General features: G+C 46.1%; 4 protein-coding genes across 5 annotated transcripts; 1 reads left to right on the forward strand and 3 right to left on the reverse strand.

The window, feature by feature from the left end:
• Nucleotides 1-3,243: 3,243 nt before the first annotated feature.
• Nucleotides 3,244-6,497, reverse strand: usp18 (ubiquitin specific peptidase 18). Of its 2 annotated transcripts, none has more exons than XM_080022019.1 (10): nucleotides 6,401-6,497; nucleotides 5,826-5,922; nucleotides 5,466-5,605; nucleotides 5,259-5,344; nucleotides 5,024-5,158; nucleotides 4,744-4,839; nucleotides 4,500-4,664; nucleotides 4,257-4,388; nucleotides 3,910-3,953; nucleotides 3,244-3,809 (listed from the first exon to the last, which is right to left on the reverse strand). In XM_080022019.1, exons 1-10 carry the CDS (start codon nucleotides 6,441-6,443, stop codon nucleotides 3,743-3,745), a joined length of 1,005 nt encoding a protein of 334 aa, XP_079878145.1. In that variant the 5' UTR covers nucleotides 6,444-6,497; the 3' UTR covers nucleotides 3,244-3,742. The 2 variants fall into 2 exon arrangements, with proteins under 2 accessions (XP_079878145.1, XP_079878146.1); XM_080022020.1 differs by having other exon boundaries at nucleotides 3,245-3,809; nucleotides 5,265-5,344.
• A 648-nt stretch (nucleotides 6,498-7,145) lies between these two features.
• pex26 (peroxisomal biogenesis factor 26) lies at nucleotides 7,146-9,552 on the reverse strand. The gene is made up of 4 exons (XM_080022255.1): nucleotides 9,343-9,552; nucleotides 8,835-8,975; nucleotides 7,746-8,071; nucleotides 7,146-7,612 (listed from the first exon to the last, which is right to left on the reverse strand). Exons 1-4 carry the CDS (start codon nucleotides 9,549-9,551, stop codon nucleotides 7,359-7,361), a joined length of 930 nt encoding a protein of 309 aa, XP_079878381.1. The 5' UTR covers nucleotide 9,552; the 3' UTR covers nucleotides 7,146-7,358.
• A 382-nt stretch (nucleotides 9,553-9,934) lies between these two features.
• llph (LLP homolog, long-term synaptic facilitation factor) lies at nucleotides 9,935-11,775 on the forward strand. Its single transcript, XM_080022795.1, has 3 exons — nucleotides 9,935-10,010; nucleotides 10,397-10,631; nucleotides 11,305-11,775. The coding sequence occupies exons 2-3, from the start codon at nucleotides 10,409-10,411 to the stop codon at nucleotides 11,463-11,465; spliced, it is 384 nt and encodes a 127-aa protein (XP_079878921.1). The 5' UTR covers nucleotides 9,935-10,010; nucleotides 10,397-10,408; the 3' UTR covers nucleotides 11,466-11,775.
• Nucleotides 11,776-12,008: 233 nt separating this feature from the next.
• On the reverse strand, nucleotides 12,009-17,026 carry hcls1 (hematopoietic cell-specific Lyn substrate 1). The gene is made up of 17 exons (XM_080022793.1): nucleotides 16,958-17,026; nucleotides 16,137-16,220; nucleotides 15,968-16,041; nucleotides 15,468-15,597; nucleotides 15,212-15,322; nucleotides 15,072-15,126; nucleotides 14,871-14,981; nucleotides 14,657-14,767; nucleotides 14,443-14,553; nucleotides 14,229-14,339; nucleotides 14,089-14,144; nucleotides 13,924-13,993; nucleotides 13,635-13,789; nucleotides 13,374-13,511; nucleotides 12,929-13,097; nucleotides 12,502-12,564; nucleotides 12,009-12,389 (listed from the first exon to the last, which is right to left on the reverse strand). The coding sequence occupies exons 2-17, from the start codon at nucleotides 16,218-16,220 to the stop codon at nucleotides 12,253-12,255; spliced, it is 1,686 nt and encodes a 561-aa protein (XP_079878919.1). The 5' UTR covers nucleotides 16,958-17,026; the 3' UTR covers nucleotides 12,009-12,252.
• Nucleotides 17,027-17,154: the final 128 nt, after the last annotated feature.

The raw sequence follows: 17,154 nt of genomic DNA on the forward strand, positions 1-17,154 counted from the left end.
TACTAGTACTTATTCATGAGTGACTGGGGCCTTTACCTTTCTTTACTAGTAACATTTTTAGTCTTACAAGTAACAATGTATATTTTACTGGTCATGAGAAAATACTAGACAAAACAGCTTGTTGATAGTTTAAACTCTAAAAATGTTACTAGTTACTAGTATATAATAAATAAGTACCAGTACCTAATACAATTCGACTAGTAACACTAAAATAGTTGCTAGCAGCTGTTGGAATAGCAACTAGAAACTGAAATACAAGTCCTAGTCATTTAAAAAAAGGGCTTGGTATCCAAGCAGGGAGAGCAGACGTGGTGCATTGCCTAAACTCCATCCATGGAATAGCCCTGAAGTGTCATAGGGTATGACTCAAAGTGCATCGCAGGCACGGTTTCCCTCCAACACCTGACCGCACTGCTGAAAGGAGGATAAATGTAGGCGGAAGGGAAAAAATGTAGACTAGGCCTACGTTCACTGCTGGACACACTGTCCGTTCAGGCCACTTGAATCGCCAAGGATTTTCTCCTTTTTTGTTTTCTCCGGAGCAAGCACGCAGGGAGTTTTCAGCACCGCATTCCATTATCTGATTTACTCATTTTTCAAGGAGGAGAGGAAAAATCAAAGTCATGCAACAGAAATTTGCTGGCCTCGTTTGCTATTTACAAGCAGACTTCACCATGGTCACCGGTTTGTGCATTTGCCATGGTGAGAGCAAAAGAGAATGATTTCCCCCTTTTGAAAGCCTGTTATGTAACCGGGGGATGGCCAAAGGAGACCGGCTCGCAACCCCTGAAGCATCCCCTGCAGGATAGGTCTTATTAGATTACATTAGAACGGTGAGTGTCCAACGGCGTGGGCTTGTCAGCGGGTCTCTGAAACAAGCTCCCCCTCCCGTCGCCTCCACTCCCCTCCCCACTCTTCGAGCGAGCGTCCAATGAATCAAACAACCCACCCGGTCAATCACACGAGTCAGACCTCCATTCACAACCGCCGTCCTGAGGAGAAAAGGGGAACCGTGCAAAGTCAGAGCGAGGGTTTAGTTCCTCTCTTGTCTCGGACCAGAATACACAACCCCTGGCTTTGGAATTAGACAGGCGGCGCCGATAGCATTCCCGTAGGGGTGCCGAGCTGGCTGCCCCTCTTGGGGAGGAAAATGATGAGATGAAGAATCGCGATGGAGCCACCTCTCCCAAAAAGGGCTGCGGGGCTAGCCGCTCAGGCGTACATCGCCCGGAGTCGGAGGGGTCTGATCGCATCTCCAAAAAAAGTCAGCCGCGGGAGTTGGAAGACGCCTCGAGATCTACCATGCAACTTTGAGGAGGAAATCTGAGGGTGTATCTCAAATCTCCCTGTCTCCGAGAAATATCACGGCCGTGTGCTCACCTAGTTACTGGTAAACACACATCAACAGGGGATAAATAAAGGTTTCATTTTTTTCCCCCAATGAAAAGAGTCCAGGGTGCTGTAGCGTACAAGCCCTCCAAGCGAAACACTCCGTTGCCCGTACAGTCAGGCAATGGCACCAGGCGACCACTTGGAATGCGGTTTTCTCGGTTGCCCCGCGTATGTCTGTCGACCTGAAACCAGAGTCGGAGCCGTGCGTCCCGACGGCATGTGCGTATTGCCTTCGGCGGACCAAGGAACACTTAAGCGAAACCTAAATAAGACCACAGAGATCCTTATCTGCCGTGAGGTGTCTAAGTCACATGGCCGTAAGGGACCGGCTCTCGGGAGTCTGAATGACAGCAGTGAGAGCGCTGTGCATGCGGCGCAACGCATGTTTAAATGAGTCTTTGTCCGCAGTGATGGGCTGGAACCACCGCCGGAGGGTATGTTTCATGTTTCGGCGCCATGCACTGTCTGCTGCCTGGTGCACGGACTGCCATGCGCTCCCGGCCGGACAGGTGCTCACCGAAGCTGTGGCACATGACGAGGCCATCAAACCCCTCCCCCCGTTACAAACAATCACTCCCGGCGACAGTCGGATACCGTTTGACCCGTTGTCATTAAGATTTCATTCACCGTGAGAGGTCTTTGCATGTAGAACCCGAGGTGGCATTAAGGAATATGAAGCTGACGTCACATCGCCAGAGCAAGCTGCCATGTGTGGGGAAACCACTTGCGTTGGCTGTGAATGCCGGTCGGCGTTTTTGGGTTACAAGACGGCTTGGAGGTCTTGTTCGGCAAAACGCTGCCATAGAAAATAGTGCAACCACCTCGCGTGAAACCTCGACCCCTCCTGTTTCTCCCTTCCTTTCTCCATTTTTTCACATTTTCCATATTTTAGCTATTTCTCTTTGCAACTGAATGGAAGCGATCATCCAAAAATGGTCGAGCGGTGTCCATAGCGACCAAAAGCAACCGTCAAACTTCACGTTCCCAATTTTTTCGAATGGGGTTTGCCATCGAATTTCATGGAACGCTAAATACTTTCCTTGTGCGTACATGAATTTTAGCCGCCCGTTCGCCATCGGGACATCTTATTTGACGGTCAAGTAGAGCATACCAAATGGGTGTTCCAGACAAAAGCCGTTATGCAACGGATCATTGGTGTTAAAGCTGGCGGCTGATGTTTGCTGGTCTGTTGTCCTAACGTATCTCTGGTAATACCTGGACCGCGGCGAACGTCGTGTATGTTTCTTTTCCGCCGCTTTGCGGAGGAGATGTCCCTTCCCATGGAGCTCTGCCTGTACGGCGTGGCACAGGGCTGAGTAAGCGCGAGGCCCACGCTGCCTGCGCTGTGCTGACATGTTCCATTCTGTCAGAGACGCCATTTAATTCACGCTGTCCTCCAACGCTTGGCCCCAGGAACGGCCCGATCGACTTCTGAGGCGGAACGCCTGCCAAGTGGCGGGTGTTTTCTCATGCCTCACTAAGAAAAAATGTAATATGCAAAATGTGCAGTGCCTGGAAGAGGCATCTCTTCTGTGTGTGTGTGTGTGAGTGTGTGTGAGTGTGTGTGCGTGTGTGTGTGGGGGGTGGGGGGGGGTTAATCTTTATATGATTTTTTATTTTTTTTTGTGAGTCATGTATTACCAGCCAGAGTCAGGAAAACAAACACTGAGTCGATAACTTGTGCAGGTATTTTCCATGTGCACTTTAAACCAGCCCACAGTATCATCCAGCTAACCCATAGAGTGTGTGCTGATCTTTCACAGAGAGAGTGACTCCACCTAGTGGGCATTGTTAAAAAAAAAGATAAAAACTGCTTTTTTTATTATTCAAGTTTTATTATTATTATTATTATTATTATTATTATTATTATTATTATTATTTGTATGGGTGTACAAAACAATCTTAAGACAATCATCATACCTTTTTTTTTAAATAAAACCATTGTTCGCACATGAACATTTTCTTTTTAGTGTCTACATATTCACCAATCATCAATCATCATCAATTATAGTGTCAATCCATACACCAAATCGTCTGTGTTGATTCTATTCAAAAGTGAAAAAATAAGATTTTAACATCCGGGACGGTCACTTTCTTTAATGCAAAATTCAGCTTTTTCTGATCAATTTACTTTTTTTTCGGGTGATTTTTTTTTTTTTATTCAAGGGTGCCCGTCCCCATGTAGACAAAAACAGCTCATTCTGAGGTAGTGCCAACACAACGATTCTTATTTTCATGGGATTATACACTAATTAAAACATACCTGTGAACACTATATTCCATTTCTGCCAAGTCCGTTCTGTTATATTCTACACGCTGCACCTTTAATTTGTGGACGCTCCTAACACTCTTAGTCTAAAGACTCAAAATCCTCTTCTTTTTCACATCTTCTGTACAGCAACATGTAGGCCGTTTCCCTGTTGACAGCCATAAGACAGATGATCCAAATTTGACCGATTGAAAAAAAATATATATATATACATATTTTTTCTAAACATCACATGTTGAGCACTTTACCTGCAATGTCCTCCATATGTTTTCTGTACGTCACTCCAGGTGGCCTGGGTGTTGAGAGGCGGATCAGACAGAGAAATCCAAAAATACAAAACATTTTAACATTATTCAAAATAAATAATATAATAATATAATCGTTTCAGAGAACTAATCCATACGGAGGTTTAGATATGAAACCCTTCATCGTTTGTTAGCTTTGGCGGGAGGATCTACATGTATGACCACGCATTACAAGATTTAGCAAAAGCGACGGATAATTTGACGCCATCTTTTTGACCTCAGCACTCGAGTGAATTCATATTTGTGTGAATTACAGTGCGTGGGAATTCATCAATTTTGCTCAAACCCACCGGTTCCACAGAGCTGTCATTCACATAGAACCATCTTTCACTCTCCTTGTGCCTGATGAAGGCAGTGTAGTGTCCAAACATCGCGTTGCCCAAGTGCACTATGACTGCATACAAGGTGTACCTGCAGTCACGCTGAGGGAGGAGGCCACAATGAGAGAAACAATAAGTCAAACTGTTCAATTTTTCTTAGGACAAGAGCGGTTGCATTTTCCACGTATGGTCAGCGCAAACTGTAGGAAATACCTGCTCAAAGTCCTTCGCAAAGGCCTCCTCGTTCAAAATTTCCCTGAATTCAAAAGCCTCGGGAAAGGTCACGCTGCAGCTCAGTTTGTGAGTGTGGCGGCGGATGTTGCGATATCTCTTCAACTGCACGCACAGAATAGGCGGCAGGGCGAGCAGCCTGAAGCCCTGTTGGACGAGAGAGGGTGTTTTATTTTTAGCCGGGGCGGCGGTCACTCTTGAGGGCGCTCTGTTTCGGACCCCTCACCTGTCGAGAAGTGGTCTTGATTCCACACTGGGCGCAGTAGCAGCTGTTGTCACCCCCCAGCTCCTGGAGCTCAAAGAAGGACCTCACGCAGTCGTCCTGAAATGGACGAAATAACTGAAACAGCATGAAATCACACTGCCGCGTCACGATACGCCATCACTGCTGGCGCAGGAACCCTTGTTTGCCGTCAAAGCCATCAAGTGGTGTAATATGAGTTTTCTCTGACATCTGAAGTGACGGCTGAAAGTCAGCGTTTGTGTGCGTTGCTGTGGTAACGCACCAAAGCGTTGCAGCCGTTGCGGATGTGCAGCGGCAGGCTGAGGAGGTAGCTGTCTCTGCGGCAGATGGACGCGCACTTCAGACACTGGAGGTGCAGCTCCACCGGAATCTGGTACAGCGTCTTGATGGCCAGGGCCTGGTGGGGTGCGGATGTGTTCGGACCTGGTCAAAAATATTGCGCTTTCTATTTCTAATTTTTTATTATTTTTAATGAAAAGCAAATGAGACGTCTGTACACAAACCAGCGCTTCATCATCCATCTGCTCTTGCATTAAGTTGAGGATGGAGAGAAACACTTCATCTGCGTCGTTCTGTACATACACTGCAAAGAGGGACGCCACAGCCAGTCGTGTCATTCATATCGGTGACCATGAGCGTCGGTATTTACATATTATACTTATTAACATGAATATACTGCATATATACACTGCGTGGCCTCTCACGGGGAATGTTGTTTCTGTCCAAACAGTGCAGGAAGTCCCGGTGATCGACAGGCTGGGGCTGGTCGCTCTTCATGATTTGAAGGACTCTCTTCAGCTCCCAGGGGACGTTATGGCCGTGGCCCCACCCTGTCGGCTTCCACCTAGTGGAATGGGATATTCAGATGATACGATGTGAAGAATTTCATATCATGTCACATATGAATGTGACATGAGATGCATATAATGTGAAATATGATGCTCATGTCAGAGGTGAAAATACAAAATCATATGATATTCACATACAATATGAATTAATTATTGTATCTGTTATATTCTATTAAATTATACTGTATATGACAAATTGGGATCAGGTCCACTTACTTTTCCAGCACGTTTATTAGTTCCCATGTGGCGGAGAAGGATTGCAGCAAAGCATTTACACAGCAGCACAGACTGTAATTGCCGAGACCTCTGATGTCTGTAACACACGTCAACAAAATAACCTGAACCACTTTGCAGTAATAGTGTAGTAACTTCGTTCGAGATTTCGTCAATGCATTCGTTTGACAAATATCTGCATATTTGTGTGAAGGTTTATGGATGTGGTGAGGGGAGGACACGGACAGAAGGTATTGGAGGCAGATGATCCGCTGTGGCGACCTCTAACGGGAGCAGCCCAAAGAGGAAGAGGAAGAAGAAGAAGAAGAAGAAGATGTGTGAATTGTCCATCACGGCCTAATAGATGTGAAGGAGCGGACTAGATAACATCGCAGTAACACGTCGGAGCCGTGCGTCTCTCCCGGTGTTGAGGGGGAAAAGGTACTGCGCGGCTCAGATCCCCTCCCGAGGTCCTCCTGGTGCCGTCTGCTGCCCCCGGCTCGTAATCCGTATAACCCGAACACAGACGCACATATTGAGGATTAAGAAGACGCTCCAAACGTAAAAGCAGGTTTTACCTGAAGGGCTCCAGGGGTGCTTGGAGTGGACGCTGCCGGCCATGGCGCCGTGCCGGTGCGTGAACCGCGGGATCTGCAGATGAGCTGGTTTGCTTTCGTTTTCCCAACGCGTCGACGTCGAGGCGAATCGAAACTTAACTCACAACTTGGGAAATGGTCTGGCCTTATTTGTACACACACACACACACACACTTTTTTTTTTTTTTAACAAAAGCATTTAAACATCTCACATGTTATTTTTTTTAATCCAGGGTTTCTAAGTTGTGTTGTCTGTCTCACATCTTTTTGTATGCTTTTACTTTTCATATCCACTCTGCTTATAACCCTGTGTACATACAGTACTCATACAGGACATGTATATATTGTACACGCTCACAATGGTTTTAATTGTTCATTTGGTTTCGTTTAGTGTTTTGTCTGTTTTTAATATTTTTTCTCATTTTTCCCATAGAGGCAATTTTTACCCCATTTACTATTTTTATTTTTTTACTTTATTGTGATTTATTATTCTGATGTGAAACATCACAGGATAAAAAGTCGCATAAAATGTCTGCTTAACTTGGCATTGGAGAAGAACTGCTTTCTCACACCCACCCACCCACCCACCCACCCACACACACACACACACACACACACACACACACACACACACACACACACACACACACACACACACACACACACACACACACACACACACACACACACACACACACACACACACACACACACACACACACAAAAAAGAAGGATAGGAAGGACTGAGCAGAGTTACATACACCAGGATGCAGTGTTAACTCACTGTAACCAATATAGTGCATAAAGAATCAATACAATAAAAAAAAAGATACAATGCAGCTGAATGGTCAATAGATAACAAATGATCAATTATCAAACTATCAAATCATCAACAAAAAAAAGCATTACGCCGTCAAAGTAATGTAGGATTTTCTGCATGTCACTGTCCTTTGTTCTGAGGAATGGCCCGATAATACGGCGCAAACATGACATTCCACATCGGTTTCAGCAGTTGTAGAAGTTTGGAGATCCAGGGGAATGAGGAGGGGAGAGCCGGATCTATTCGCACGAAAATCATGTAGAGGATGATAACAGCCAGGAGAACTCTGCGCAGAAGAAAGGACCCAGCACTGCCCAGTCTCAGTCTTCTGTATAAGAAACTTAGCATGGCTTTCAGCTTGTGGATCACGGCACCTGTAGAATGCAAAGAGACCGGGCAACGCCTTCATCAGTGACGCGAGCGGTTTACAGGAACGTATCCGGTTGAACACACGCTACGGAATCAGGCTTCAGCTGCGTGGGGGAGACAGAGAGCGAAGTTGTTCACCTTGGGTTGAGTCAGAGTGCCCAACGGTCCCCGGACTCGGGCTGCGACTAGAATTTGTAGGTAGTTCTTCCTTTGGACGTTGTTTTTCCTTCACGGCGTCCAGCGCCGCCCGTCTCTGGTCCTCCGTGAACGTGTCGCTTCCCACCTCACCGAGAATGAACTCCTGGGCCTCTTCGGTGCACCCAAGAGGCAGGAGGACGTAGAGCAGGTACAGTTCTGCCACGGTCCTGAACCCCGTGGAGCCTCTGTTGGCCGGGCAGGACAGCCAAAGCCGGGCCGTGTCCCGGACCATGCCTTGCTCACCCACTTTGGTGTAAAGAAGTATGCTGTCGAAAAATAAGTCAAAACAAAAAAGACCAGAAGACAGAGAATTCATGTATTTAAAATAGATGACTTTAAATAAAAAAAAATGTGATTCTTTACTCAGGCTCGGAGGGGATTCGCAGTTTTACAGCAGCAAAACAACAGGCAGTAATAATAAAGTAATAAATAAAATTGCAATATACAATAATCCAAAAATGTACTAACATTTAAAAAATATGGCAATGTAAAATAATCCAGAAATTAACTACAATTTGAAAAATGTGATTGGACACAATAAACCAATTGTTTTTTAAATAAACCTATCAACAATTCACATGATGAATAAAGTACGTAATTGAGCAAGTTAACTTAAGTATAAATAAGTCCTGTACATATACTGTGTGTAAAAGTGTATATGTATTTTTACACTTTTTTTTTTTTTTTTTACACATTTTATCACTACAGAACTTGTGCTTGTATAATCCCTTTTCACAACAGACATTTTTGACATGTCATGGAAGGGTTTAGGTGCCTTCTGCCTAAATTAAACATAATGTGATCAACTTTAGCTGTGCTTAATGGTGATACCCGTCAGATTTCTGCTGTGAAAGGGGGCCCCAATTCATTTTGTAACCAAGGCATCCAAACAGCCAGGAGAACACTGACCTTCTGATCGGTGTGGCGCAGTGGAAAATACCCATTAGTGTTGAGCCGTGTAGTCTGATATCATAACATTCCATTGTGGTAAGCATGACCCCTCCGCCCCCATTAAGAAATGTCCCTCACCACATCTGCATTATCTTGGCGGGGATTTCCTCCAGCTGCTCATAATGCTGTAGGACCCAACACAGCACCCCACGCCATTGATTGAGCTCCGCCAACGCCTGAATCCCCAAAGTGCAGAGACCGCTTTTGAACTCTCCGTACCTGGGAAAATGAGCAAAGCGATGTCAATAACACTCCCAGAAACGCGTGTGCGTGTGTGTGTGTGTGTGTGCCCGGGCTTCTCAGCTCTGAGATGCTGGTGACCTGCTTTAAGGAGGCCACTTCGAACTGCAGCAATTATATTATTACTTTCGAGCTCACTATTCCCAACGACATATAAGGGACCTCACCAGAACTCTGTGATAATGTTCAGAGCCATGATGCAGGGAGCAACATCTCCTCTGGACTTACAATGCGCTACTCACCCACTGTGTTGTTGAGGCTGGCCCGTGATTAAGGCTGTGGCCCGAGACACACATGTAACTTGTATGTGCAGAGCTCGCTGCCGTGGTTACAGAGCGCTCCTCACCTGGTGTCCTCTTTTTCGACGTGGACGAGACTCGCCAGCCCTCTCTCACACGCGTCAAACGCCGCCTCGAAGTCTCCGTGGACCATCAGCTGCTCTGCCGCCGCGTCCATCGAGCCGAGGACCCGCGTCAGAGTGGCCCCGAGAGGCGGGCCGTGCCGGGCCGGGCCGAAGCCGCGACACTGGACAAGAGGCGCGGAGGAGCTGCTCATCTTTCCTTTGGCTTAGACTTTGAACAAGCAGCAACGCCGGCCAGGTGGAGCCTCTCCCCAGCGTCCGCTCGTTGGTGCTGTTCTTATTGTCGGGCTCCAAGAGAAGACGTCCGACCATATGTTCCAAATCGTCCCTCGTTTGTTGTGGCGGTCGTCACGCTTCCGGGGCTTCGGCCCTCCGGCCAATCAGACGAGAGAGTCTTCGCACAAACCGAGACCACCCTATCACCATCCGCCTCTCGGTCACGGCGGTCGAGTTTCCGGGGTTTCGTTCAGTAGCCAATGATTAGCAACAGCCGTCGCTTGTCGGACGAGACGCGACCAATCAGCGCCCCGCTTCTTCCAGAGGAGCGACGCGGTTCCGCCCCCCGCCCCCCCCCCCCTGCTGTAAACACGTGGAAAGTGTGGACGTGCGTGCGGTTGTCTGCGGATTATTTACTGTTTACTGCTGCTTTCATTGTAAGTTATAGTCTATTGTTTATCCGCAATCGCCGCGTTCGAGCGGCGTCAGTTAGCTGTATGAATAAATCAACTTAAAGGAAACACTAACGAAGTTTTTTCCTTAGTAGCTCGACAGCTAACGGGTAGCTAGCGAGCTAGCTACTTGGAGTGTTGGTCTCTGTTTTGGTTTGCAACCTCTGTAAATATCCACATGATTTGCTTTGGTTCACGTTAATAATTAACGCTCGTTATTTGCTTTGGGCGTGCGTCAACACGCCGTCCGTGTTGGTTTTTCGTTCTCCTTGCGTCAACCGGTGGTGGGAAGTACTTGTACGCAAGTGGAGATGTCAGCGTGGCGCTTCCCCCTTTACAGTGACGCCGTGTTCGGGTGTTTGTCGTTTCAGCGCGTCTTGAGAATGGCAAAAAGCCTCCGGAGCAAGCGGAAGAGGAAGATGCGCGCAGAGAAGCGCAAGAAGAACGCCCCGAAGGAGCTGACTCGGCTGAAGCAAGCCCTGGCTCTGGACGTGAAGGGAGATGCGGCGATGACTGACATCCAAGAGATCGCCACGGTGGTTCCAGCCAAGCAGCTCCAACAGAAGGCGCTGGATGCGGACATGGAGGAGGGGGTGGAGGCCGATGGTGAGTAGGACCGCTTGATCCGCGTTTCTGTCGGGTTTGATTAAATACAGAGTGTGGACACCCCATATCCCATTAAGACAAATCGAAATTCTACATCTTGATCCTTGTCAATGCTGATAAATCATGATAAACTGATTACAATTGGAAGAATCGCTCGTCTTAGGTGGGTTTCCTGGCCCTGCATTAGGCTTATTATTTAATCATCTATTTACTATTAATATGCACCATTGTAGTGCATTGTTAGGTGCAGGTAACAAATATGCAAGAATCATGTGAAATTATACAGTTGTTACCCCTGGACACCCCAGAGGGCAAATAATGGAGATTATGAATAATGGAAGCACTCTGTGCTAAAATAGATCTGATTGAATAGCTGTTACACCTTTCAGCTCATCAAATCATTAAGCATTTTTGGATTTGCAGGAAAATCATCTGTTTTTCATTGCATTTTCTGTTCTATTTGTAAAGACTAGACTCCAATTGGTAAATTTTAAATAACGTTGCACACTTAGCCATAGTGTACATCAAGTGAATAATTTAACCATGATCAACATCCTACCTTTTTGCAATGTAGCGCATGGCAGGGCTCTTTAGGGTTAAGTAAATGGACTTTACTTTTTGGACACATGTTCATTATAGGATCTCTTTAATAAGTTATTTTCATGTGTTGTAGATGGAAAAATGGACATGGACCGCAAACGCTGCAAGAAAACTCAGTTGGATGAGCATGGACAATATCCCGTATGGATGAACCAACGGCAGGCCAAGAAACTCAAAGGCAAAAGGGTGGCCAAGAAAGGAGGAAAGGTTAAAAAGAAGGGGATTGCCTGGTAAAACACAAGAAACCAAAGGACTTTTCCCTGCCCTAAGAATTCACAACAACTTGGATTATGCCATGTATTTATGTGTACATGCAATCTGTGGACATTTCTGTAGAACCTGTTTCTGACCCGTGGATGATCAGGTTGTGACATGGAAGCTCTTCTGCAATAGTTGACTACAGAGAAAAAACATTTGTTCTAATGAAACAGGGGTTCCTGATTCCTGACATGAAAGAATATGCATTGCCTCAGAGTGACTTATAACACAATGACACTGGAGGTACATGTATCACCATGTAATTAAATTGATGTTTATGGTTTAAGTAGTTGTAACTCAACGTGATTCAATCAGTTTTTATAGTTTAGGAGTCCAATAAACAATACATAAAATAAATAACCACAAATTACTTTTCATTTATGTTAACTATTTTCAACCTAAGCCTAAATGATGGTTCCCATCATTTATAACTTCATTATACAACCTCACTGAACGCTCTACTATTGAGAAACCTGCCACTCAATGGTAACGGGGCCCTATCCTTTTGGGCCTTTGAGCATTTGCAATACTAGCAGAATATTTACTACCTTAAATTCAAGCTCTAAGCAGAGCACCACAATAACTGATGGGTTATAAATCAACTAGTTGACGCACTATTAGTTGAAATTCCTTATTGTGTCATCCCACGGAAAGACAGATTTGAGCATTTTTTCCTTTCAATTCATAAAATATGTCTTGCGTCAAAACAGATACAGGGTCAAAAGAAGTCTGCCTCCTAACGGGACCAGGCTGATCCTGGCCCTCACTGTGTCAGCTGTACAAAAGCGGCGGGAAAAAGACCAACGCGGCCATGGCACTGTCCCTTCCACCACCCTTCATCCACCATCTCTATGTTGGTGATGACGTCATCTGGGTTGAAGGAGATCTCGTCATCCGCCTCTGTACACCAAGGAAGATTAAGATTTTGTCCACACATAAGCTGAGGCTTCTAGAGTAATTGTTACATTAAAGTGTAGACGGCAGTGTAAAAAAAATTTTTTTTTAGACGTACCTCCTTGGTAATCGTAAATTGCTGTTGCAGTCTGGCCCGTTGTCAGCTCTTCATAGTCATTGTCTAAAACCAAAGGACACCAACATCTATTGATTATTATTTTATAAATGCTACGAGGCTTTGGCTGCACCCACACTGGTATCACATATTTGTTCGATTAAAGGTTAAATTAAGGTACGAGAATGTCCCCAATACCAAAAATCTGATGCCAAGAGTCACATCAAACATGTTCAATTTTTGAGAAAATACATTTTGTTTTGCATAGACGCATCGGAGAATTATTTGTCAACTGTAATGTTCTGACACCAAACTAACAGCCTGTCTGCTCGGTTCAGTAAAGTGGATATATCGGAACAGTGCCCAGTATCGGCAGACACTTAAAGGTTTGACACTGAAAAACAAAGCAACACCGCAATAACGGGCTCACCTGGTGCGAGAGGCGGAGGAGCAATGTCTTCGTACTCTGCCTCATCATCCTCCTCTGGCTCCGGCTCCGGCTCTGGCTCTGGCTCTGTCACCGGCATGGGGTCTTCCATGTCTAGGAAGTCATCTGAACGAGGGGGCAAAGACGGCGGCTCGTCGTAATCTGGCTCTTCCTGCCGGCATCACGGAAAAGAATATTAGAAGATCAGTATCGCCATGGTTTCATCTGAAACTATTTATTCATTAACTACTGGTGTCTAGTGAAGCAATGGGCGGCTGGATGAATAATTCCTGCTCTATCCTCTCCACATAAGGATGTTCAACCCCTGCTAAATTAATCTGGAATTAACAGAGGAAGATACTTGATTTAACACAATTAAGAAAAGAAGGTCGGCTTGTGACATCCTATAATGTAAGCAATGACAATCCTATGAATCCCGGTGATGCACCTCTTCAGGTTCCTCGGCCTGTTCCTCCTGTGGTATCGGTGGTAACGGCCTGTGGAGTTCCGGAGATTCCCTCCTGGTTTCTGGAACCGTGTCGGGAACAGGTGGGCAGACCGTATTTTCCTCTCTGTTCTTCTCCTCCTGAAGGAAACGGACGAGCGTCACAACTTCACAGACGTCTCGAACGAGTCAACAACGGATTTTCTAAGCACAGCAAATGTCCCAAAATCAGTTGATGGCCAAAAATCCAGCCGGGAACGTCACCTGCAGCCTGCGCCTGGTTTCCTCCTTCTCCTTCTCCTCTCTGGCCTGTCTCTTAGCTCTGTCCTGCTCCACTCTCTTCCTGGTTTCTTCTTCTGATGCCTTGGCCATGTTTTCGAAACGGGCCTTGAGTTTACTGGCGCCTGCACTTGCGCTTGCTGCGCGCGCATGAAGGAAAAGAAACAGCGAAATCCAGTCGTCCTCAGTGGAAACGTTTTCCGGAGAATAAATCAAATCACAAGGTATCGGAGCTTTAACATTGATAAAACAGGAAAGCAGAGCGTGAGCTTACAGGCCTCCAGTGGCTGCGTCTTTTCATAGGAGGAGCTTGGAACGTCCATGTCGGTGAAGCCGGCCGCACTCTAGCAGTTTAAACATGGAAACAGAGGCTGCCATGAGGGGAAGATATTGAGAAAGAATATGGTCCTTCGCCGTCATCAGTTCTCTCAGTATTCACCTTATCCATGCGGTCTGCCTGCACTCCGTAACGCCCGCCGAAACCCTTGGAATAATCTACGCAAAGAGATCATTGGTTAAAAGAAAGCAAAAAAATCTTGCAATACACCCAGAGATAAAGGAATGGCGTATATACGTCACCTTTCTGCGACTGGTGCTTCTCAGTTTCTCCCTTGTAGTCGTAGCCCAGGGCAGACTTATCCGTTTTCTCCTTGTCCACACCAAACTTGCCCCCGAATCCCTTTGAGTAATCTGGTAAGAATCAAACAACACGACCAATGTAGGTACGGTTTGATTCCGGTGTATCTCACAAGAACATCGAGGATCAAAGATGAATCCTGTGGCTTGAACTCACCTTTCTGCGACTGGTGCTTCTCAGTTTCTCCCTTGTAGTCGTAGCCCACGGCAGACTTATCCGTTTTCTCCTTGTCCACGCCAAACTTTCCCCCGAATCCCTTTGAGTAATCTGGTAGGAATCAAACAACACGACCAATGTAGGTACGGTTTGATTCCGGTGTATCTCACAAGAACATCGAGGATCAAAGTTGAATCCTGTGGCTTGACCTCACCTTTCTGTGACTGGTGCTTCTCAGTTTCTCCCTTGTAGTCGTAGCCCACGGCAGATTTATCCGTTTTCTCCTTGTCCACGCCAAACTTTCCCCCGAATCCCTTTGAGTAATCTGGTAGGAATCAAACAACACGACCAATGTAGGTACGGTTTGATTCCGGTGTATCTCACAAGAACATCGAGGATCAAAGTTGAATCCTGTGGCTTGACCTCACCTTTCTGTGACTGGTGCTTCTCAGTTTCTCCCTTGTAGTCGTACCCCAAGGCAGCCTTGTCCACCCTTTCTTTCTCCACTCCATACTTTCCTCCAAATCCTCGAGAGTAATCTGGAGACAGTTTGGCATTGTGAGAGTAATATCACTGGGTAAGTACCGTGCAACAGTGGGAACTTGGCTAAAATTTCATCTCTGGTCTACCTTTCTGAGATGTGTGCTGTTCCACCTCCCCCTTGTACTCGTAGCCCATGGCAGACTGCGGAAACGAGGTGCGACGCCCACGTGAGTGTAAAGTATGCCATCCTTGCGGCGCGGGGGAGAGGTGGGGTTAATCCACTTACTTTATCGATGTGGTCTTTCTGGACGCCAAACTTCCCACCAAACCCTCTGGCTGCATCCGTCTGGGAGGAATGGCGCTCCACCTGCGCCACAAAGTCATGGCCCAAGGCGCCCTGGGAAGTCGACACAAAGATAAGTGTGCCGGCTAGTACGAGCCGATGTTGTACTCCTAAGCTCGGCCTTGTTAGGGCATTCATACTTTGACCTAAATCCAGGATATCCCGCCACCACTCATTCACACGAAGGAACACTTTCAACCTTGTCCATGCGGTCTTTCTCCACGCCGAACTTCCCTCCATAGCCGTAGGAGGCCTGGGGAGCCTGGGCTTGTTCCTTCTGCTTCACCTGCTCGTGCTCCCGGGACACGTTCTGTCTGAGCTCCTCAATCCTGGAAGGGAACATCACATGGCGGGTGAACACAGACGTCCAGACCATGCCCGCGCTGTGTGGCCAAAGTGAAATCATGGCGACATCGTAGCGGTCTCTAAAGTAATAAATAGCATCAAAAGGAATCTAAGCGGAAGACTGCTCCTGCTTCTTTCCTTTTATATTCCCGTCGCGTCGGTACCGGTGGTGATCCAGCCGCTTGGCTCACTGGCTCACAGTCATCATCTTGCGTTATCCTTATTAGGAGCGACGCGGCCCGACAGCCCACAACGGGGCTTTCACTTCCTTTTCCTGTTGCTTCACAGCACCCTCCCGAGCCCGTCTCTCTGCGGCGGATTCCCTTCACCTTCTCGACAGTTCACACAAGTTACCTGATGTGCTCTTTACGCCCGGAGCCCTCGATGGTCTTGGACCCCCACCTCTGCTCCTCCTCAGAGACGTCGTTCTGAAATCCAAAAATCCTGACTGACAGAAATGTTCTCCACGGTGCAGATCACGGGGGAGAAAAAAAGGCTCCAACGCGCCATTAGTCGCACTCACCTCAAAGTCGGGGTCCGTCTCCCAGTCGTCACCTTCCGCGGCCACCTTCATGCTCACATTGTGGCCCACTACTGACTTCCACATCTGCTCAGACAGGATCAAGACAATAGTTTTTGGGAATATACTATATCTTCAATATGCTATATTATAGTACTATAGTATCTATTACAGAGTACATACTAGAAATGAATGACTCGGATGACCAAAGGACAAGATCTGGTGGTTTTAAACATATGGGAACGCACCATCATAATGGACGTGAAATTTTAACTGAGCGACTGACTGTGAGCAGGGGGAAAAAAGTAAAGTAAAACCACAAGCACTGGTCTCAGTTTGCTGAAGTGAACAAAAAGGAAGTTGAGTTATATTCCGCACCAGAAATACATTTCCTTATCGTGAAAACACTTCTATTTTATAAACATCGCAAACACAAACACAAATCCAAAAACGAACACATCTCACAATCTTCATTATACAGTTAGACTATTGTTTTTTTTTCTTCCCATTTGTTTTGGGTTTTGCAGAATGCTAATCTAAGATACAAGCAAGTCTGTATTAGTATGTTTAGTATTTTGAACAGCCTTAAAAAAAGTTTTGTGATAATTTTACATTTGCATATGATTCCTTACAGGGGTCTAAGCAGTCCAAGTTAGTACAAAGACTCCATTGCACCTGAACATTGTAGTTGCCGTGCAATGTTTTACATGGTATGTACATGTACCTTGCTTTAACCTTCTCCTTAAAATATTTTCTACCCAAATTAACATCATGGATGGATACATTATAAAGGCTCATTGAGTTGTTTAAAATAAATGACATACCGTTAATTTCAAAACAGAAAACGTCGACAAGGGGAGGTGAAGTCTTCTTTGTGGCAGTCAGCAAGGAAGTTGTCCGAGGACATTGACCATGAAATATTCCAAGTTCAACACTTGAGGGCAGGCTTACAAAGCAATATATGACACACACGTAAAAACGAAGCTGATTTGATGCAGTATTATCTGATCGTACATGTGCA

The sequence above is a fragment of the Zeus faber genome (genome assembly GCF_960531495.2).
Source record: "Zeus faber genome assembly, chromosome: 21".
NCBI lineage: Eukaryota > Metazoa > Chordata > Actinopteri > Zeiformes > Zeidae > Zeus > Zeus faber.

What these genes read in the sequence shown, in the direction of transcription:
- usp18 (XM_080022019.1), bottom strand. Translation starts at nt 6,443, where the DNA reads ATGGCCGGCAGCGTCCACTCCAAGCACCCCTGGAGCCCTTCAG. An exon ending in TTGCGAAGGACTTTGAGCAG is followed by an intron (nt 4,389 to 4,499) that starts GTATTTCCTACA and finishes CTCCTCCCTCAG; the next exon opens with CGTGACTGCAGGTACACCTT. An exon ending in ACATATGGAGGACATTGCAG is followed by an intron (nt 3,810 to 3,909) that starts GTAAAGTGCTCA and finishes GGCTGTCAACAG; the next exon opens with GGAAACGGCCTACATGTTGC.
- pex26 (XM_080022255.1), bottom strand. Translation starts at nt 9,551, where the DNA reads ATGAGCAGCTCCTCCGCGCCTCTTGTCCAGTGTCGCGGCTTCGGCCCG. An exon ending in GTCGAAAAAGAGGACACCAG is followed by an intron (nt 8,976 to 9,342) that starts GTGAGGAGCGCT and finishes TCATTTTCCCAG; the next exon opens with GTACGGAGAGTTCAAAAGCG. An exon ending in GCACTCTGACTCAACCCAAG is followed by an intron (nt 7,613 to 7,745) that starts GTGAACAACTTC and finishes TGCATTCTACAG; the next exon opens with GTGCCGTGATCCACAAGCTG.
- llph (XM_080022795.1), top strand. Translation starts at nt 10,409, where the DNA reads ATGGCAAAAAGCCTCCGGAGCAAGCGGAAGAGGAAGATGCGCGCAGAG. An exon ending in GGAGGGGGTGGAGGCCGATG is followed by an intron (nt 10,632 to 11,304) that starts GTGAGTAGGACC and finishes CATGTGTTGTAG; the next exon opens with ATGGAAAAATGGACATGGAC.
- hcls1 (XM_080022793.1), bottom strand. Translation starts at nt 16,220, where the DNA reads ATGTGGAAGTCAGTAGTGGGCCACAATGTGAGCATGAAGGTGGCCGCG. An exon ending in AGAAAGACCACATCGATAAA is followed by an intron (nt 15,127 to 15,211) that starts GTAAGTGGATTA and finishes TCGTTTCCGCAG; the next exon opens with TCTGCCATGGGCTACGAGTA. An exon ending in AGGCAGACCGCATGGATAAG is followed by an intron (nt 13,994 to 14,088) that starts GTGAATACTGAG and finishes TTAAACTGCTAG; the next exon opens with AGTGCGGCCGGCTTCACCGA.